General features: G+C 48.7%; 2 protein-coding genes and 2 pseudogenes across 2 annotated transcripts; 1 reads left to right on the forward strand and 3 right to left on the reverse strand.

Annotated features, from left to right (window-relative positions):
- Nucleotides 1-4,564: 4,564 nt before the first annotated feature.
- Nucleotides 4,565-6,714, reverse strand: LOC134349921 (serine-rich adhesin for platelets-like; the record flags this gene model as incomplete). The annotated part of the gene is given in 10 exon segments (XM_063054879.1): nt 4,565-4,862; nt 4,933-5,299; nt 5,331-5,435; nt 5,467-5,685; nt 5,688-5,758; nt 5,860-5,949; nt 6,020-6,146; nt 6,178-6,387; nt 6,419-6,581; nt 6,583-6,714. Coding segments are annotated over 10 exon segments (1,782 nt in total), but the record flags the coding sequence as incomplete, so codon positions are not given.
- A 34-nt stretch (nt 6,715-6,748) lies between these two features.
- On the reverse strand, nt 6,749-7,673 carry LOC134349922 (dentin sialophosphoprotein-like; annotated as a pseudogene).
- A 34-nt stretch (nt 7,674-7,707) lies between these two features.
- LOC134349923 (dentin sialophosphoprotein-like) lies at nt 7,708-11,701 on the reverse strand (annotated as a pseudogene).
- Nucleotides 11,702-11,764: 63 nt separating this feature from the next.
- LOC134349924 (keratin-associated protein 4-4) lies at nt 11,765-12,205 on the forward strand. The gene has a single exon (XM_063054880.1). It carries the CDS (start codon nt 11,765-11,767, stop codon nt 12,203-12,205), a length of 441 nt encoding a protein of 146 aa, XP_062910950.1.
- The last annotated feature ends 4,132 nt before the right edge of the window (nt 12,206-16,337 follow it).

Here is a 16,337-nt window from a genome sequence, read left to right on the forward strand (position 1 = left end):
TGTTATGTTACCATTGACATATAAGTGACTTATAATGGACTTATCACTATATTCATGGGAGGAAACTATGCGCTGTGTGTTTAATATTAAATTTGTTAGCTAAACCCTTTTAGAAACGAAATTGAGTGTTTTATTAACCACTTATAAGTAACTTACAGTTTCACCTATATTCCAGATGTGATTAACACCCTGTTGGCCGGTCCGCAAGAATATTGTCAATATTAAACCGGTCGGCGCTGCAAAAAAGGTTAGGGACCTCTGCTCTAAGGGACCAATTTTATCCCTCACTATCCTTTTGCTATTAATATAACTGTAGAAACCGTTTGGATTTATTTTCACCTTACTTGCCAAAGCAACCTCGTATCTTCTTTTAGCTTTTCTAATTTCTTTCTTAAGATTCTTTTTACATTCTTTACATTCCTCGAGCACCTTATCTACTCCATGCTGCCTATACTTATTGTAGATATCTCTCTTTTTCCGAACCAAGTTTCCAATATCCCTTGAAAACCATGGCTCTCTCAAGCTTTTAAACTTTCCTTTCAACCTAACAGGAACATAAAGATTCCGTACCCTCAAAATGTCACCTTTAAATGTCCTCCATTTCTCTATTACATCCTTCCCATAAAACAAATTGTCCCAATCCACTCCTTCTACATCCTTTCGCGTCTCCTTAAGGTTAGCCTTTCTCCAATCAAAAATCTCAACCCTGGATCCAGAGCTATTCTTCTCCATAATTATATTGAAACTGATGGCATTGTGATCACTGGACCCAAAGTGCTCTCCAACACAAACCTCCGTCACCTGACCCATCTCATTCCTTAAGAGGAGATCTAACACTGCCCCTTCTCTAGTTGGTACCTCTATGTATTGCTACAAAAAACTATCCTGCACACATTTTATAAACTCCAAACCATCCAGCCCTTTTACAGTATGGGCTTCCCAGTCTATGTGTGGAAAATTAAAATCTCCCACAATCACAACCTTGTGCTTCCTACAAATATCTGCTATCTCCTTACAAATTTGCTCCTCCAATTCTTGCCCCCCATTTGGTGTTCTATAATACACCCCTATAAGTGTTACTACACCTTTCCCATTCCTCAATTCCACCCAAATAGCCACCCTAGAAGAGCCCTCTAGTCTACCCTGCCAGAGCACCGCTGTAATATTTTCTCTGACAAGCAATGCAACACCTCCCCCTCTTGCCCCTCCGATTCTATCACACCTGAAGCAATGAAATCCAGGAATATTTAGTTGCCAGTCGCACCCCTCCTGCAACCATGTTTCACTAATAGCTACAACATCATACTTCCAGGTATTAATCCATGCTCTAAGCTCATCCACCTTTCTTACAACTGGTCATGCAGGCAATTGGCTAATCTTCAGTGGGTTCTATTCCTAATGCACATCTACTCAGGTGCCAAAGCAGGCAGATCGTTACTGCAGCAGAGACCACCCTGTAGATTTCTAATATAAACTCAGATTATTGCATGCACCCTCTCCTTTCTTAGCACATTAGCGGCTGCTTTTAGTCAATCAGTATAACACATTTTCCTCTGTGCTAAATCTATGGTAGATTTACAAACTGTTATAAATACTGAAAAAAAGAAGATGGAGCTTTACAGACCTGTAAAGTGATCGCCTGTGGCAGCCTTCCCACTTGATTAAAATTCTTCCTCCTTTCACAGTCTGATGAGCAAAACTACAGTGAGCACATTAGTCCTAAAACCCCCCTCACCACCAAACTCAGATGCGTGATATAAATGAGGTGGAGGCACAGCAGGTAGTGCTGCTGACTCACTGCTCCAGTAAACCCAGTTCAATCCTGATCTCCAGTCCTGACTGTGCGAAGTTTGTACGTGATCGCAAAGCTTCCCCCCCGCCCCCCCCCGAGTGTTCCAGTGTCCTCCCAAATCCCAAAGACGTAGCAGTAGGGTGTAAGGTTGCCGCTGGTGTGGGTGAGTGGCAGGTGAATTAGGCTGGAGGGGTGAGCTGATGGGAGGGAAAAGGTTACAGGGAAATAAGTGAGACAATGGAATTCGTCTGAGAACCAGCATAGACTCAAGAGCTGAATGGACTCTGACAAAAATACATGAAGCCAAAGCTCTAGACACTTTCTTCCACTATCCCTTCTTGTGGCTATCAGTAACTTACTGGTGTACAGATTCCCTGGTGCTGGTATATATGGAGGCCTATGACTTATTACAGGGTGTGAGAGACAAGAACTATGCAGTTCTAATTAGGCACAAACACACAAAGTTAATTCAGGGCAAAGAAAAAAATATGGCAACAGGTATCCAGAATGGTCCTTGTATATCCCACTTGTAGTAAATTCTAAAATGATTCCAGTATCTATCTAGCAACACACATCAAAGTTGCTGGTGAACGCAGCAGGCCAGGCAGCATCTCTAGGAAGAGGTACAGTTGACGTTTCAGGCCGAGACACTTCATCAGAACTAACCGAAGGAAGAGTTAGTAAGAGATTCGAAAGTGGGAGGGGGAGGGGGAGATCCAAAATGATAGGAGAAGACAGGAGGGGGAGGGATGGAGCCACGAGCTGGACAGGTGATTGGCAGAGGGGATATGAGAGGATCATGGGACAGGAGGTCCGGGGAGAAAGACAAGGGGAGGGGGGAACCCAGAGGATGGGCAAGGAGTATAGTCAGAGGGACAGAGGGAGAAAAAGGAGAGAAAGAGAAAAAATGTGTGTATATAAATAAATAACGGATGGGGTACGAGGGGGACGTGGGGCATTAGCGGAAGTTAGAGAAGTCAATGTTCATGCCATCAGGTTGTAGGTTACCCAGACGGAATATAAGGTGTTGTTCCTCCAAGCTGAGTGTGGCTTCATCTTTACAGTAGTCCCACTTTCAAATCTCTTACTAACTCTTCCTTCAGTGAGTCCTGACGAAGGGTCTCGGCCTGAAACGTCGACTGCACCTCTTCCTAGAGATGCTGCCTGGCCTGCTGCGTTCACCAGCAACTTTGATGTGTGTTGCTTGAATTTCCAGCATCTGCAGAATTCCTGTTGTTTCCAGTATCTATCTATGTATACCTCTCTCTCTTTTGCTTTCTCTCCCTTCATCTCTCCCCTACTCTCTCTCTCCTCCCTCCCCATCTTTCTCCCTCTTCTCCCTTTCCTTTACAATCTTCCTTCCCTTTCTCCTCTCTCTCCTCCTGTTCTCTTCCTCCCTCCTCCCTTTCTCCCTTTCACCTCTCTCCTCTTCCTCTTTATTTCCCTCTCTCACACACACACACACACATATACACACTCACTCTATCTCTCTCTCCTTTCCCTCCCCTATCCCCTTGTTTTCTCCTTCTCTCTCTTCTTACTCTTTTCCAAAGATCTTCCTGGGAGTCTATCCTATGTATCCATCACACTTCACTGAAGGGAAATATTGATTTTAAATTGGCATTTGTTAGTTTGAAATTGCATTCTCTTGCTCTTGATCTCAAAAGTTAGTTTCCAGTAAAATTCCCACGTGTAGAGCAGTAATTCAAATGCCTGGAAAATGATCAAACTCTACTTAAATCTTACCTTAAAGTTTTGTATTTTTATATGGTTTCTTAAATGTGGAATTAAACATGAAGGACTGAATAGCTCTTATAAACCCCAACCTGAGCACCATTGTCCATTTGGAAGTAAACCCTACCTTTACTTATCCAGCCATATTCCAGCTTCTAAAAAGCTTTTGTTTTGTATATCATCCAGACAACTCATGGCATACACTTCATGCCAAGGCAGTTAAAGGAAAACAGAATGCAGAATATTGGGTTGCAGTTCCAGAGAAAATGTATGCAGGTAGCCAAATGAAGAGCAAGGGCTATGGAGGGGTAGATTGGAGAACAAGTCTTCAAGGTTTCATCTTTTTATTCGTGGAACACTCTTGACATTGTCTCTATTTTAAGTCGAAATCTTGGTTTGATATTGTTAGAGCAGAAAATCATTGACCCGTGTATGGGCTTCATGTGGTCATCTCTGGATTGGAGCAGAACAATGGCATAGATGGTGAAACAAATCCTGAAACCAGGGGTTTGATCCTGATTTCAGGGTGTTGTCTGGGAGGAGTTTACATATTCTCCCTGTGGCAGACCTCTTCCACCTTCCTCACACTTTCAAAAGACACTATCAACTTTCCCTAGTGTGTGTTAGGGGTAAAATCTGGGTCAAAAGTAGATGGGAATGTATGAAGATTAAAGTAGGGTTAGAAATAAAACTAAATACTTTATTAATGACACTTCCTTTATAAAACAAATATGGCGAACAACTATTGCAAACAATGAAAAGCCGATCGAGGACGAGGCTGTCGAAGGTTGAAGCATGCCTGCAGGAGTGAGGTTGAGGCATGTTCGAGATGGAGTCAGAGTCAGAGCGAGCAAGGCAGAGAAAAGTCGTGACGTTTACTCTGCTCTTTGCTGCACTGAGAGACTGAGTCTGTGGGCCTGAACCGGCTACTCCGGGCTTCGTCTCTGCAGACTCCGAGATGTGTCACTCCGCGATGTGTCACTCCGAGGTGTGTCACTCCGAGATGTGTCACTCTGCGATGTGTCACTCCGCGATGTGTCAACTCCGAGATGTGTCAATCAGCGAAGTGTCACTCCGCGATGTGTCACTCTGCGATGTGTCACTCCAGGATGTGTCACTTCGAGGTGTGTCACTCCGAGATATGTAACTCTGCGATGTGTCACTCCGCTATGTGTCACTCCGAGATGTGTCACTCTGAGATGTGTCACTCCGCGATGTGTCACTCCGAGATGTGTCACTACGCGATTTGTCACTCTGCGATGTGTCACTCCGAGATGTGTCACTCTGCGATGTGTCACTCCGAGGTGTGTCACTCCGCGATGTGTCACTCTGCGATGTGATGCACCGAGACTGAGACTGTGGGGTGCACCGGCTACTCCGGACTTCGTCTCTGCAGACTCCGAGATGTGTCACTCTGCGAAGTGTCACTCCGCGATGTGTGACTCCGAGATGTGTCACTCTGCAATGTGTCACTCTGCGATGTGTCACTCCGCGATGTGTCACTCTGCGATGTGTCACTCCGCGATGTGTCAACTCCGAGATGTGTCACCCGAGATGTGTCACTCTGCGATGTGTCACTCCGCGATGTGTCACTCCACGATGTGTCACTCCAAGATGTGTCACTCTGCGATGTGTCACTCCGCGATGTGTCACTCCGAGATGTGTCACTCTGCGATGTGTCACTCCGCGATGTGTCACTCCGCGATGTGTCACTCCGAGATGTGTCACTCCGCGATGTGTCATTCCGCGATGTGTCACTCCGCGATGTGTCAACTCCGAGATGTGTCACTCTGCGAAGTGTTACTCCGCGATGTGTCACTCCGCGATGTGTCACTCCGAGATGTGTCACTCTGCGATGTGTCACTCCGCGATGTGTCATTCCGCGATGTGTCACTCCGCGATGTGTCAACTCCAAGATGTGTCACTCTGCGAAGTGTTACTCCGCGATGTGTCACTCCGCAATGTGTCACTCTGCGATGTGTCACTCCGAGGTGTGTCACTCCAAGATATGTCACTCTGCGATGTGTCACTCCGCGATGTGTCACACCGAGATGTGTCACTCCGCGATGTGTCACTCTGCGATGTGTCACTCCGCAATGTGTCACTCCGAGATGTGTCACTCCGCGATGTGTCACTCTGCGATGTGTCACTCCGCGATGGTCACTCCGAGATGTGTCACTCCGAGATGTGCCACTCTGCGATGTGTCACTCCACGATGTGTCACTCTGCGATGTGATGCACCGAGACTGAGACTGTGGGGTGCACCGGCTACTCCGGACTTCGTCTCTGCAGACTCCGAGATGTGTCACTCTGAGAAGTGTCAACTCCGCGATGTGTCACTCCGCGATGTGTCACTCTGCGATGTGTCACTCCGCGATGTGTCACTCCGAGATGTGTCACTCCGTGATGTGTCACTCTGCGATGTGATGCACCGAGACTGAGACTGTGGGGTGCACCGGCTACTCCGGACTTCGTCTCTGCAGACTCCGAGATGTGTCACTCTGCGAAGTGTCACTCCGCGATGTGTGACTCCGAGATGTGTCACTCTGCAATGTGTCACTCTGCGATGTGTCACTCCGCGATGTGTCACTCTGCGATGTGTCACTCCGCGATGTGTCAACTCCGAGATGAGTCACTCCGAGGTGTGTCACTCTGCGATGTGTCACTCCGCGATGTGTCACTCCACGATGTGTCACTCTGCGATGTGTCACTCTGCGATGTGTCACTCCGCGATGTGTCACTCCGAGATGTGTCACTCTGCGATGTGTCACTCCGCGATGTGTCACTCCGCGATGTGTCACTCCGAGATGTGTCACTCCGCGATGTGTCATTCCGCGATGTGTCACTCCGCGATGTGTCAACTCCGAGAAGTGTCACTCTACGAAGTGTTACTCCGCGATGTGTCACTCCGCGATGTGTCACTCTGCGATGTGTCACTCCGAGGTGTGTCACTCCGAGATATGTCACTCTGCGATGTGTCACTCCGGGATGTGTCACTCCGAGTTGTGCCACTCCGAGATGTTTCACTCTGCGATGTGTCACTCCGCGATATGTCAACTCCGAGATGTGTCACTCTGCGATGTGTCACTCCGCAATGTGTCACTCCGAGATGTGTCACTCCGCGATGTGTCACTCTGCGATGTGTCACTCCGAGGTGTGTCACTCCGCGATGTGTCACTCTGCGATGTGATGCACCGAGACTGAGACTGTGGGGTACACCGGCTACTCCGGACTTCGTCTCTGCAGACTCCGAGATGTGTCACTCTGCGAAGTGTCACTCCGCGATGTGTGACTCCGAGATGTGTCACTCTGCAATGTGTCACTCTGCAATGTGTCACTCCGCGATGTGTCACTCTGCGATGTGTCACTCCGCGATGTGTCAACTCCGAGATGTGTCACTCCGAGATGTGTCACTCTGCGATGTGTCACTCTGCGATGTGTCACTCCGCGATGTGTCACTCCGCGATGTGTCACTCCGAGATGTGTCACTCCGCGATGTGTCATTCCGCGATGTGTCACTCCGCAATGTGTCAACTCCGAGATGTGTCACTCTGCGAAGTGTTACTCCGCGATGTGTCACTCCGCGATGTGTCACTCTGCGATGTGTCACTCCGAGGTGTGTCACTCCGAGATATGTCACTCTGCGATGTGTCACTCCGGGATGTGTCACTCCGAGTTGTGCCACTCCGAGATGTTTCACTCTGCGATGTGTCACTCCGCGATGTGTCAACTCCGAGATGTGTCACTCTGCGATGTGTCACTCCGCGATGTGTCACTCCGCGATGTGTCACACCGAGATGTGTCACCCCGCGATGTGTCACTCTGCGATGTGTCAATCCGCAATGTGTCACTCCGAGATGTGTCCCTCCGCGATGTGTCACTCTGCGATGTGTCACTCCGCGATGTGTCACTCCGAGATGTGTCACTCCGAGATGTGTCACTCTGCGATGTGTCACTCCGCGATGTGTCACTCCGAGATGTGTCACTCTGCGATGTGTCACTCTGCGATGTGTCAACTCCGAGATGTGTCATTCCGAGATGTGTCACTCCGAGATGTGTCACTCTGCGATGTGTCACTCCGCGATGTGTCACTCCGAGATGTGTCACTCTGAGATATGTCACTCTGCGATGTGTCACTCTGCGATGTGATGCACCGAGACTGAGACTGTGGAGTGCACCGGCTACTCCGGACTTCGTCTCTGCAGACTCCGAGATGTGTCACTCTGCGAAGTGTCACTCCGCGATGTGTGACTCCGAGATGTGTCACTCTGCAATGTGTCACTCTGCGATGTGTCACTCCGCGATGTGTCACTCTGCGATATGTCACTCCGCGATGTGTCAACTCCGAGATGTGTCACTCCGAGATGTGTCACTCTGCGATGTGTCACTCCGCAATGTGTCACTCCACGATGTGTCACTCCAAGATGTGTCACTCCACGATGTGTCACTCCAAGATGTGTCACTCTGCGATGTGTCACTCCGCGATCTGTCACTCCGAGATGTGTCACTCCGCGATGTGTCACTCCGCGATGTGTCACTCCGCGATGTGTCATTCCGCGATGTGTCACTCCGCGATGTGTCAACTCCGAGATGTGTCACTCTGCGAAGTGTCACTCCGCGATGTGTCACTCCGCGATGTGTCACTCTGCGATGTGTCACTCCGAGGTGTGTCACTCCGAGATATGTCACTCTGCGATGTGTCACTCCGGGATGTGTCACTCCGAGGTGTGTCACTCCGAGATGTTTCACTCTGCGATGTGTCACTCCACGATGTGTCAACTCCGAGATGTGTCACTCTGCGATGTGTCACTCCGCGATGTGTCACTCCGCGATGTGTCACTCCGAGATGTGTCACTCCGCGATGTGTCACTCTGCGATGTGTCACTCCGCAATGTGTCACTCCGAGATGTGTCACTCCGCGATGTGTCACTCTGCGATGTGTCACTCCGCGATGGTCACTCCGAGATGTGTCACTCCGAGATGTGTCACTCTGCGATGTGTCACTCCGCGATGTGTCACTCCGTGATGTGTCACTCCGTGATGTGTCACTCCATGATGTGTCACTCTGCGATGTGATGCACCGAGACTGAGTCTGTGGGCTGCACTGGCTACTCCAGGCTTCGTCTCTGCAGACTCCGCGATGTTTCACTCCGCGATGTGTCAACTCCACGATGTGTCACTCCGCGATGTGTCACTCTGTGATGTGATGCACTGAGACTGCAGGTGTGGGTCTGCACCGGCTACTCCGAGCTTCGTCTCTGCAGACTCCGAGATGTGTCACTCCGAGATGTGTCACTCCGTGATGTGTCACTCCGGAATGTGTCATTCCCCGATGTGTCACTCCGAGATGTGTCACTCTGCGATGTGATGCACCGAGACTGAGTCTGTGGGCTGCACCGGCTACTCCAGGCTTCGTCTCTGCAGATTCCGCGATGTGTCACTCCACGATGTGTCACTCTGCGATGTGTCACTCTGCGATGTGTCACTCCGAGATGTGTCACTCTGCGATGTGTCAACTCCGAGATGTGTCACTCCGAGATGTGTAACTCTGCGATGTGTCACTCCACGATGTGTCAACTCCGAGATGTGTCACTCCGAGATGTGTCACTCTGCGATGTGTCACTCCGCGATGTGTCACTCTGCGATGAGTCACTCCGTGATGTGTCACTCCAGAATGTGTCATTCTCCGATGTGTCACTCCGAGATGTGTCACTCTGCGATGTCATGCACCGAGACTGAGTCTGTGGGCTGCACCGGCTACTCTAGGCTTCGTCTCTGCAGATTCCGCGATGTGTCACTCCACGATGTGTCACTCTGCGATGTGTCACTCTGCGATGTGTCACTCCGAGATGTGTCACTCCGCGATGTGTCACTCCGCGATGTGTCACTCTGCGATGTGTCAACTCCGAGATGTGTCACTCCGAGATGTGTCACTCTGCGATGTGTCACTCCGCGATATGTCACTCCGAGATGTGTCACTCCAAGATGTGTCACTCTGCGATGTGTCACTCCGTGATGTGTCAACTCCGAGATGTGTCACTCCGAGATGTGTCACTCTGCGATGTGTCACTCCGCGATGTGTCCCTCCGAGATGTGTCACTCTGCGATGTGCACTCCGCAATGTGTCACTCTGCAATGTGTCACTCCGTGATGTGTCACTCCGGAATGTGTCATTCCCCGATGTGTCACTCCGAGATGTGTCACTCTGCGATGTGATGCACCGAGACTGAGTCTGTGGGCTGCACCGGCTACTCCAGGCTTCGTCTCTGCAGATTCCGCGATGTGTCACTCCACGATGTGTCAACTCCGCGATGTGTCACTCCGCGATGTGTCAACTCCGCGATGTGTCACTTCGCGATGTGTCACTCTGCGATGTGATGCACTGAGACTGCGGGTGTGGGTCTGCACGGGCTACTCCGAGCTTCGTCTCTGCAGACTCCGAGATGTGTCACTCCGCGATGTGTCACTCCGAGATGTGTCACTCCGCGATGTGTCACTCTGCGATGTGTCACTCCGCAATGTGTCACTCCGAGATGTGTCACTCCGCGATGTGTCACTCTGCGATGTGTCACTCCGCGATGGTCACTCCGAGATGTGTCACTCCGAGATGTGTCACTCTGCGATGTGTCACTCCGCGATGTGTCACTCCGTGATGTGTCACTCCGTGATGTGTCACTCCATGATGTGTCACTCTGCGATGTGATGCACCGAGACTGAGTCTGTGGGCTGCACTGGCTACTCCAGGCTTCGTCTCTGCAGACTCCGCGATGTTTCACTCCGCGATGTGTCAACTCCACGATGTGTCACTCCGAGATGTGTCACTCTGCGATGTGTCACTCCGCAATGTGTCACTCCACGATGTGTCACTCCAAGATGTGTCACTCCACGATGTGTCACTCCAAGATGTGTCACTCTGCGATGTGTCACTCCGCGATCTGTCACTCCGAGATGTGTCACTCCGCGATGTGTCACTCCGCGATGTGTCACTCCGCGATGTGTCATTCCGCGATGTGTCACTCCGCGATGTGTCAACTCCGAGATGTGTCACTCTGCGAAGTGTCACTCCGCGATGTGTCACTCCGCGATGTGTCACTCTGCGATGTGTCACTCCGAGGTGTGTCACTCCGAGATATGTCACTCTGCGATGTGTCACTCCGGGATGTGTCACTCCGAGGTGTGTCACTCCGAGATGTTTCACTCTGCGATGTGTCACTCCACGATGTGTCAACTCCGAGATGTGTCACTCTGCGATGTGTCACTCCGCGATGTGTCACTCCGCGATGTGTCACTCCGAGATGTGTCACTCCGCGATGTGTCACTCTGCGATGTGTCACTCCGCAATGTGTCACTCCGAGATGTGTCACTCCGCGATGTGTCACTCTGCGATGTGTCACTCCGCGATGGTCACTCCGAGATGTGTCACTCCGAGATGTGTCACTCTGCGATGTGTCACTCCGCGATGTGTCACTCCGTGATGTGTCACTCCGTGATGTGTCACTCCATGATGTGTCACTCTGCGATGTGATGCACCGAGACTGAGTCTGTGGGCTGCACTGGCTACTCCAGGCTTCGTCTCTGCAGACTCCGCGATGTTTCACTCCGCGATGTGTCAACTCCACGATGTGTCACTCCGCGATGTGTCACTCTGTGATGTGATGCACTGAGACTGCAGGTGTGGGTCTGCACCGGCTACTCCGAGCTTCGTCTCTGCAGACTCCGAGATGTGTCACTCCGAGATGTGTCACTCCGTGATGTGTCACTCCGGAATGTGTCATTCCCCGATGTGTCACTCCGAGATGTGTCACTCTGCGATGTGATGCACCGAGACTGAGTCTGTGGGCTGCACCGGCTACTCCAGGCTTCGTCTCTGCAGATTCCGCGATGTGTCACTCCACGATGTGTCACTCTGCGATGTGTCACTCTGCGATGTGTCACTCCGAGATGTGTCACTCTGCGATGTGTCAACTCCGAGATGTGTCACTCCGAGATGTGTAACTCTGCGATGTGTCACTCCACGATGTGTCAACTCCGAGATGTGTCACTCCGAGATGTGTCACTCTGCGATGTGTCACTCCGCGATGTGTCACTCTGCGATGAGTCACTCCGTGATGTGTCACTCCAGAATGTGTCATTCTCCGATGTGTCACTCCGAGATGTGTCACTCTGCGATGTCATGCACCGAGACTGAGTCTGTGGGCTGCACCGGCTACTCCAGGCTTCGTCTCTGCAGATTCCGCGATGTGTCACTCCATGATGTGTCACTCTGCGATGTGTCACTCTGCGATGTGTCACTCCGAGATGTGTCACTCCGCGATGTGTCACTCCGCGATGTGTCACTCTGCGATGTGTCAACTCCGAGATGTGTCACTCCGAGATGTGTCACTCTGCGATGTGTCACTCCGCGATATGTCACTCCGAGATGTGTCACTCCAAGATGTGTCACTCTGCGATGTGTCACTCCGTGATGTGTCAACTCCGAGATGTGTCACTCCGAGATGTGTCACTCTGCGATGTGTCACTCCGCGATGTGTCCCTCCGAGATGTGTCACTCTGCGATGTGCACTCCGCAATGTGTCACTCTGCAATGTGTCACTCCGTGATGTGTCACTCCGGAATGTGTCATTCCCCGATGTGTCACTCCGAGATGTGTCACTCTGCGATGTGATGCACCGAGACTGAGTCTGTGGGCTGCACCGGCTACTCCAGGCTTCGTCTCTGCAGATTCCGCGATGTGTCACTCCACGATGTGTCAACTCCGCGATGTGTCACTCCGCGATGTGTCAACTCCGCGATGTGTCACTTCGCGATGTGTCACTCTGCGATGTGATGCACTGAGACTGCGGGTGTGGGTCTGCACGGGCTACTCCGAGCTTCGTCTCTGCAGACTCCGAGATGTGTCACTCTGCGATGTGTCACTCCAAGATGTGTCACTCCGCGATGTGTCACTCCGCGATATGTCACTCTGTGATGTGTTAACTCCGCGATGTGTCACTCCGCAATGTCTCACTCCGCGATGTGATGCACCGACACTGAGTCTGTGGGCCTGCACCGGCTACTCCGGGTTTCGTGCCTATGGACTCACTTTCGTTGTAAATGCTATTTGATTATTTTTATTATTTGCACAATTTGTTCTTTTTCTCTCTCTCTGCACATTGGGTGTTTGTTGGTCTTTTTTTTATCAGGTTCGTTTGGGGTTCTTAGTTTGTGGCTGCCTATAAGGAGACAAATCTCAAGGTTGTATAATGTATACATACTTTGATAAGAAATGTACTTGGAACTTTGAACTTCGTAAGATGAACGAGTGCTTGATAGTTGGAGCAGACTCAATGGGCCGAAGGGCCTGTTTTCACACTCTATGATTCTGTGATATCTAATGAATTATTTGAGGATAATCCACCATTGTCTATGGGAAGTAAATACCACCAACAGAAAAGGCAAAAAACATTCTCTGGTAGAATAATTTCATTTAACTTTTTAAAACTAAAAGCTTAAAAAGTATATGAAATCTCAGAGAGTGAGCTAAGGACTGTAATATAACAATGGAGTTCATGAGACATTTATTAGTGGTTCACACTTTATTCCTGTAGTTCATGGCATCATCTGTAGCCCTGATTAGGTCACCACCATCCAGCTCACAGACAAGTTATTTCTTCTTTTTTCAGGGAGCGCAATTCATAAAAAAATACTTATTATTAGCAGCATTATAATATAATATTTATGACTAGTTTTGAGTTTTCGAGGCCTGAACTGAGCTGGGGTGGTAAAGGCTGTACCCAATGTTGCACAGTGCCTGGTTAGAAAGACCAGAAAGGGAACAATAATCAGATGTTGCAGAGTTCCCTGAAAGTCAGAGTAAAGTGCAAGAGGTTGGATTATGAATAATGGTGATTCATCACAATGCTCTTTGGTAGTTGGGAATTGGCTAATTGGTTTATTTTATCATGTGTACTGAGATTCAGTGAAAAGCATGTCCATTGAGCTATTACAACAGAATGCAGAATACAGAGTTACAATTACAGAGAAAGTGAAGTGCGGGGGCGACAACCAAGGTGTTTGAGAGATCAAGAGCTCATTTTTGTTGTACAGGTGTCCTATAACAGCAGAATAGAAGCTGTCCTTGACACTGGTGTTATGTGTTCTCAAGCTTTTGTATCTTCCGTCCAATGACAGAGGGGAGAGGAGAGAATGACTAGGGTGGGAGGGGTCCTCAATTATACTGGTTACTTTCCCTAACAGTAGGAAATGATGGAAGCATGAACAGGGATAATGGAGGGGAGTGTAGTTTGCATAATGGACTGTACTGTGTCCACAACTCTGCAATTTCTTACTGTCTTCTGCAGTGCAGTTGCCATACTAAGTTGTCATGCATCCAGATAGGATGCTTTATATGGTCCATCTGTATAAGTTAGTGATGGTCATTGGGAATATACCTTCTGATGAAGTAAAGCTATTGGTGTGCTTTCTTGGCCATTGCTCACAAGATCAAGTTGATGATATGAAAATTTGCATTTCCTGTCTCCAAAAGCACCACCCTTTCCCCTCATGGTTGCTAACTTACTATGAAACCCAGAAGGCAATTTGGCCCATTGTGCCAACATCTGAGCAATGCCATTGGGCCCATTTCCTCTCTCTTATTTACTGCTACCCTAAGACTCATTCCGTCTCATCTCCCTTTTCTTTCTTTTGTAACTTACCAATATGGAGCAATTAGCATACCAGGGCACCTAGGGGACGACCCATGTGGTCACAGGGAGAACATACAAACTCCACACGGACAGTATCCACAGGTCAGGAATGGAGTTAGGTCGACGGAGCTACAACTGTCTGCCCATGGTGTGGACCACACTTTCACTCGCCTGTCCAACAGACAGAATATAATGAAATATCATGAACAACTGCTTTAGTCTCTTGCTGCCAGATTTGGCTGTAACTCTCAAACACATTCAGATACTGCTCTCTTATAGCAAAGTATCTCAGTATACATAGAACATAGATCATAGATCGTAGATCATGGATTGTAGATATAATATAGAACATAGAAAACCCACAGCATAATACAGGCCCCTCGGCCCAGAAAGCTGTGCCGAACATGTCCCTACCTTAGAAATTAGCAAGGGTTACCCATAGCCCTCTATTTTTCTAAGCTCCAGGTATCTATCCAGGAGTCTCATAAAAGACCCTATCGTATCCACCTCCACCGCCGTTGCCGGCAGCCCATTCCATGCACTCATCACTCTCTGAATAAAAAACTTACCCCTGACATCTCCTCTGTACCTACTCCCCAGCACCTGAAACCTGTGTCCTCTTGGGGCAACCATTTCAGCCCTGGGAAAAAACCTCTGACTATCCACATGATCAATGCCTCTCATCATCTTATACATCTCTATCAGGTCACCTCTCACCCTCTGTCGCTTCAAGGAGAAAAGGCCGAGTTCACTCAACCTGTTCTCATAAGGCATGCTCCCCAATCTAGGCAACATCCTTGTAAATCTCCTCTGCACCCTTTCTGTGGTTTTGGTGGCCAGAAATGAGCACAGTGGGGTCCAAGTGGGGTCTGACCAGGGTCCTATAGAGCTGCAACATTAGATCATAGATTGTAGAAACGTACAGCACATCACGTGATAATTAACCTGCTCCAAGATCAATCTAACTATTCACTCCACCATAGCACCCCCCACCCCACGTCTTCTTTCATCTGCACGCTTATCTAAGTGTCCCTTAAATGATCCTAATGTATCTGCCTCTACCCACCACCCTGGCAGTGCATTTTTCACACAGTGTCCTGGCACCCCATGCTCTGGTCAAAAAAACAACCTCTGACTATCCCTCTGTAGTTTCCTCCAATTATTGTAAAAATTAGTGCTCTTATATTTAGCCATTGCTACCCTGGAGGAAAAGCACTGGATGTCCTCTTTATCTATGCCTCTTATCACCGCTATCAAGTCACGACCTTCCTTCCAAAACAAAAAGCTCAACCTTTCTTCATAAGACATCATCTCTAATCCAGGCAGCATGCTGGTAAATCTCTGCATCCTCTCTGAGGCTTCTACATTCTTCCTACAATGTAACTAGAACTGAACACAGCACTCTAAGTAATATCTAACCAGAGTTTTATAGAGCTGCAACGTTACCTCCTGAGTTATCCAGGAATAAAAAGACAATCCTGGCATCTAACAAAACTAAGTTCTTTTTTGTTTGATAACATTCCAATGCATTCCAGTGCTTGGGATGCTTTGCAATATTAACCATGCCATTAAAGTTGTTCCTGTTTATCTAATCAACAATCAATTTGCTCAAAAATGGCAAAAGAGTTTCTCCAACAATGAAGGGTTAAACTTCTTGAAAAATGGTCTGAAACATTTTTTTGTAACATTGGCTGTTAGGCAAACTAAATCAGAGCAGGAGCCAGGCAGGTACTGAATCTGGCTTCAGAATTAACTACACAGCTAGTCTGAAGCCAATCATAATAATAGTTTGGCGGAGGTACATTTTTCTTTGGGTGGCCTGAATTTTCACTGCAGTGGAGCTGGGAATAAGCATGAGTATTCGGAATGCCTTGTGTAAGGATGAAGAGCCACTGTTTAGTCACACTCAGTCACAAAGCTTTACTCAGTTTGCAATCAGGAGAAACAATTTTTAACATTGTATCTCCTTGTGACCTAGACGGAGCCCATACCCCTCATCCTTTGGATATCAGCTCTGAAAGCAATTAAATGCAAAGGTCATGGAGAAGTGTTTTTTCAAAAAGTTTTTCAAAACTTTAAAAACAGCTTCTTCTCTTTTTACACTTCTCTACACCTTCTGCCCATTC

This window comes from Mobula hypostoma, chromosome 7 (genome assembly GCF_963921235.1).
Source record: "Mobula hypostoma chromosome 7, sMobHyp1.1, whole genome shotgun sequence".
Taxonomy (NCBI): Eukaryota; Metazoa; Chordata; class Chondrichthyes; order Myliobatiformes; family Myliobatidae; genus Mobula; species Mobula hypostoma.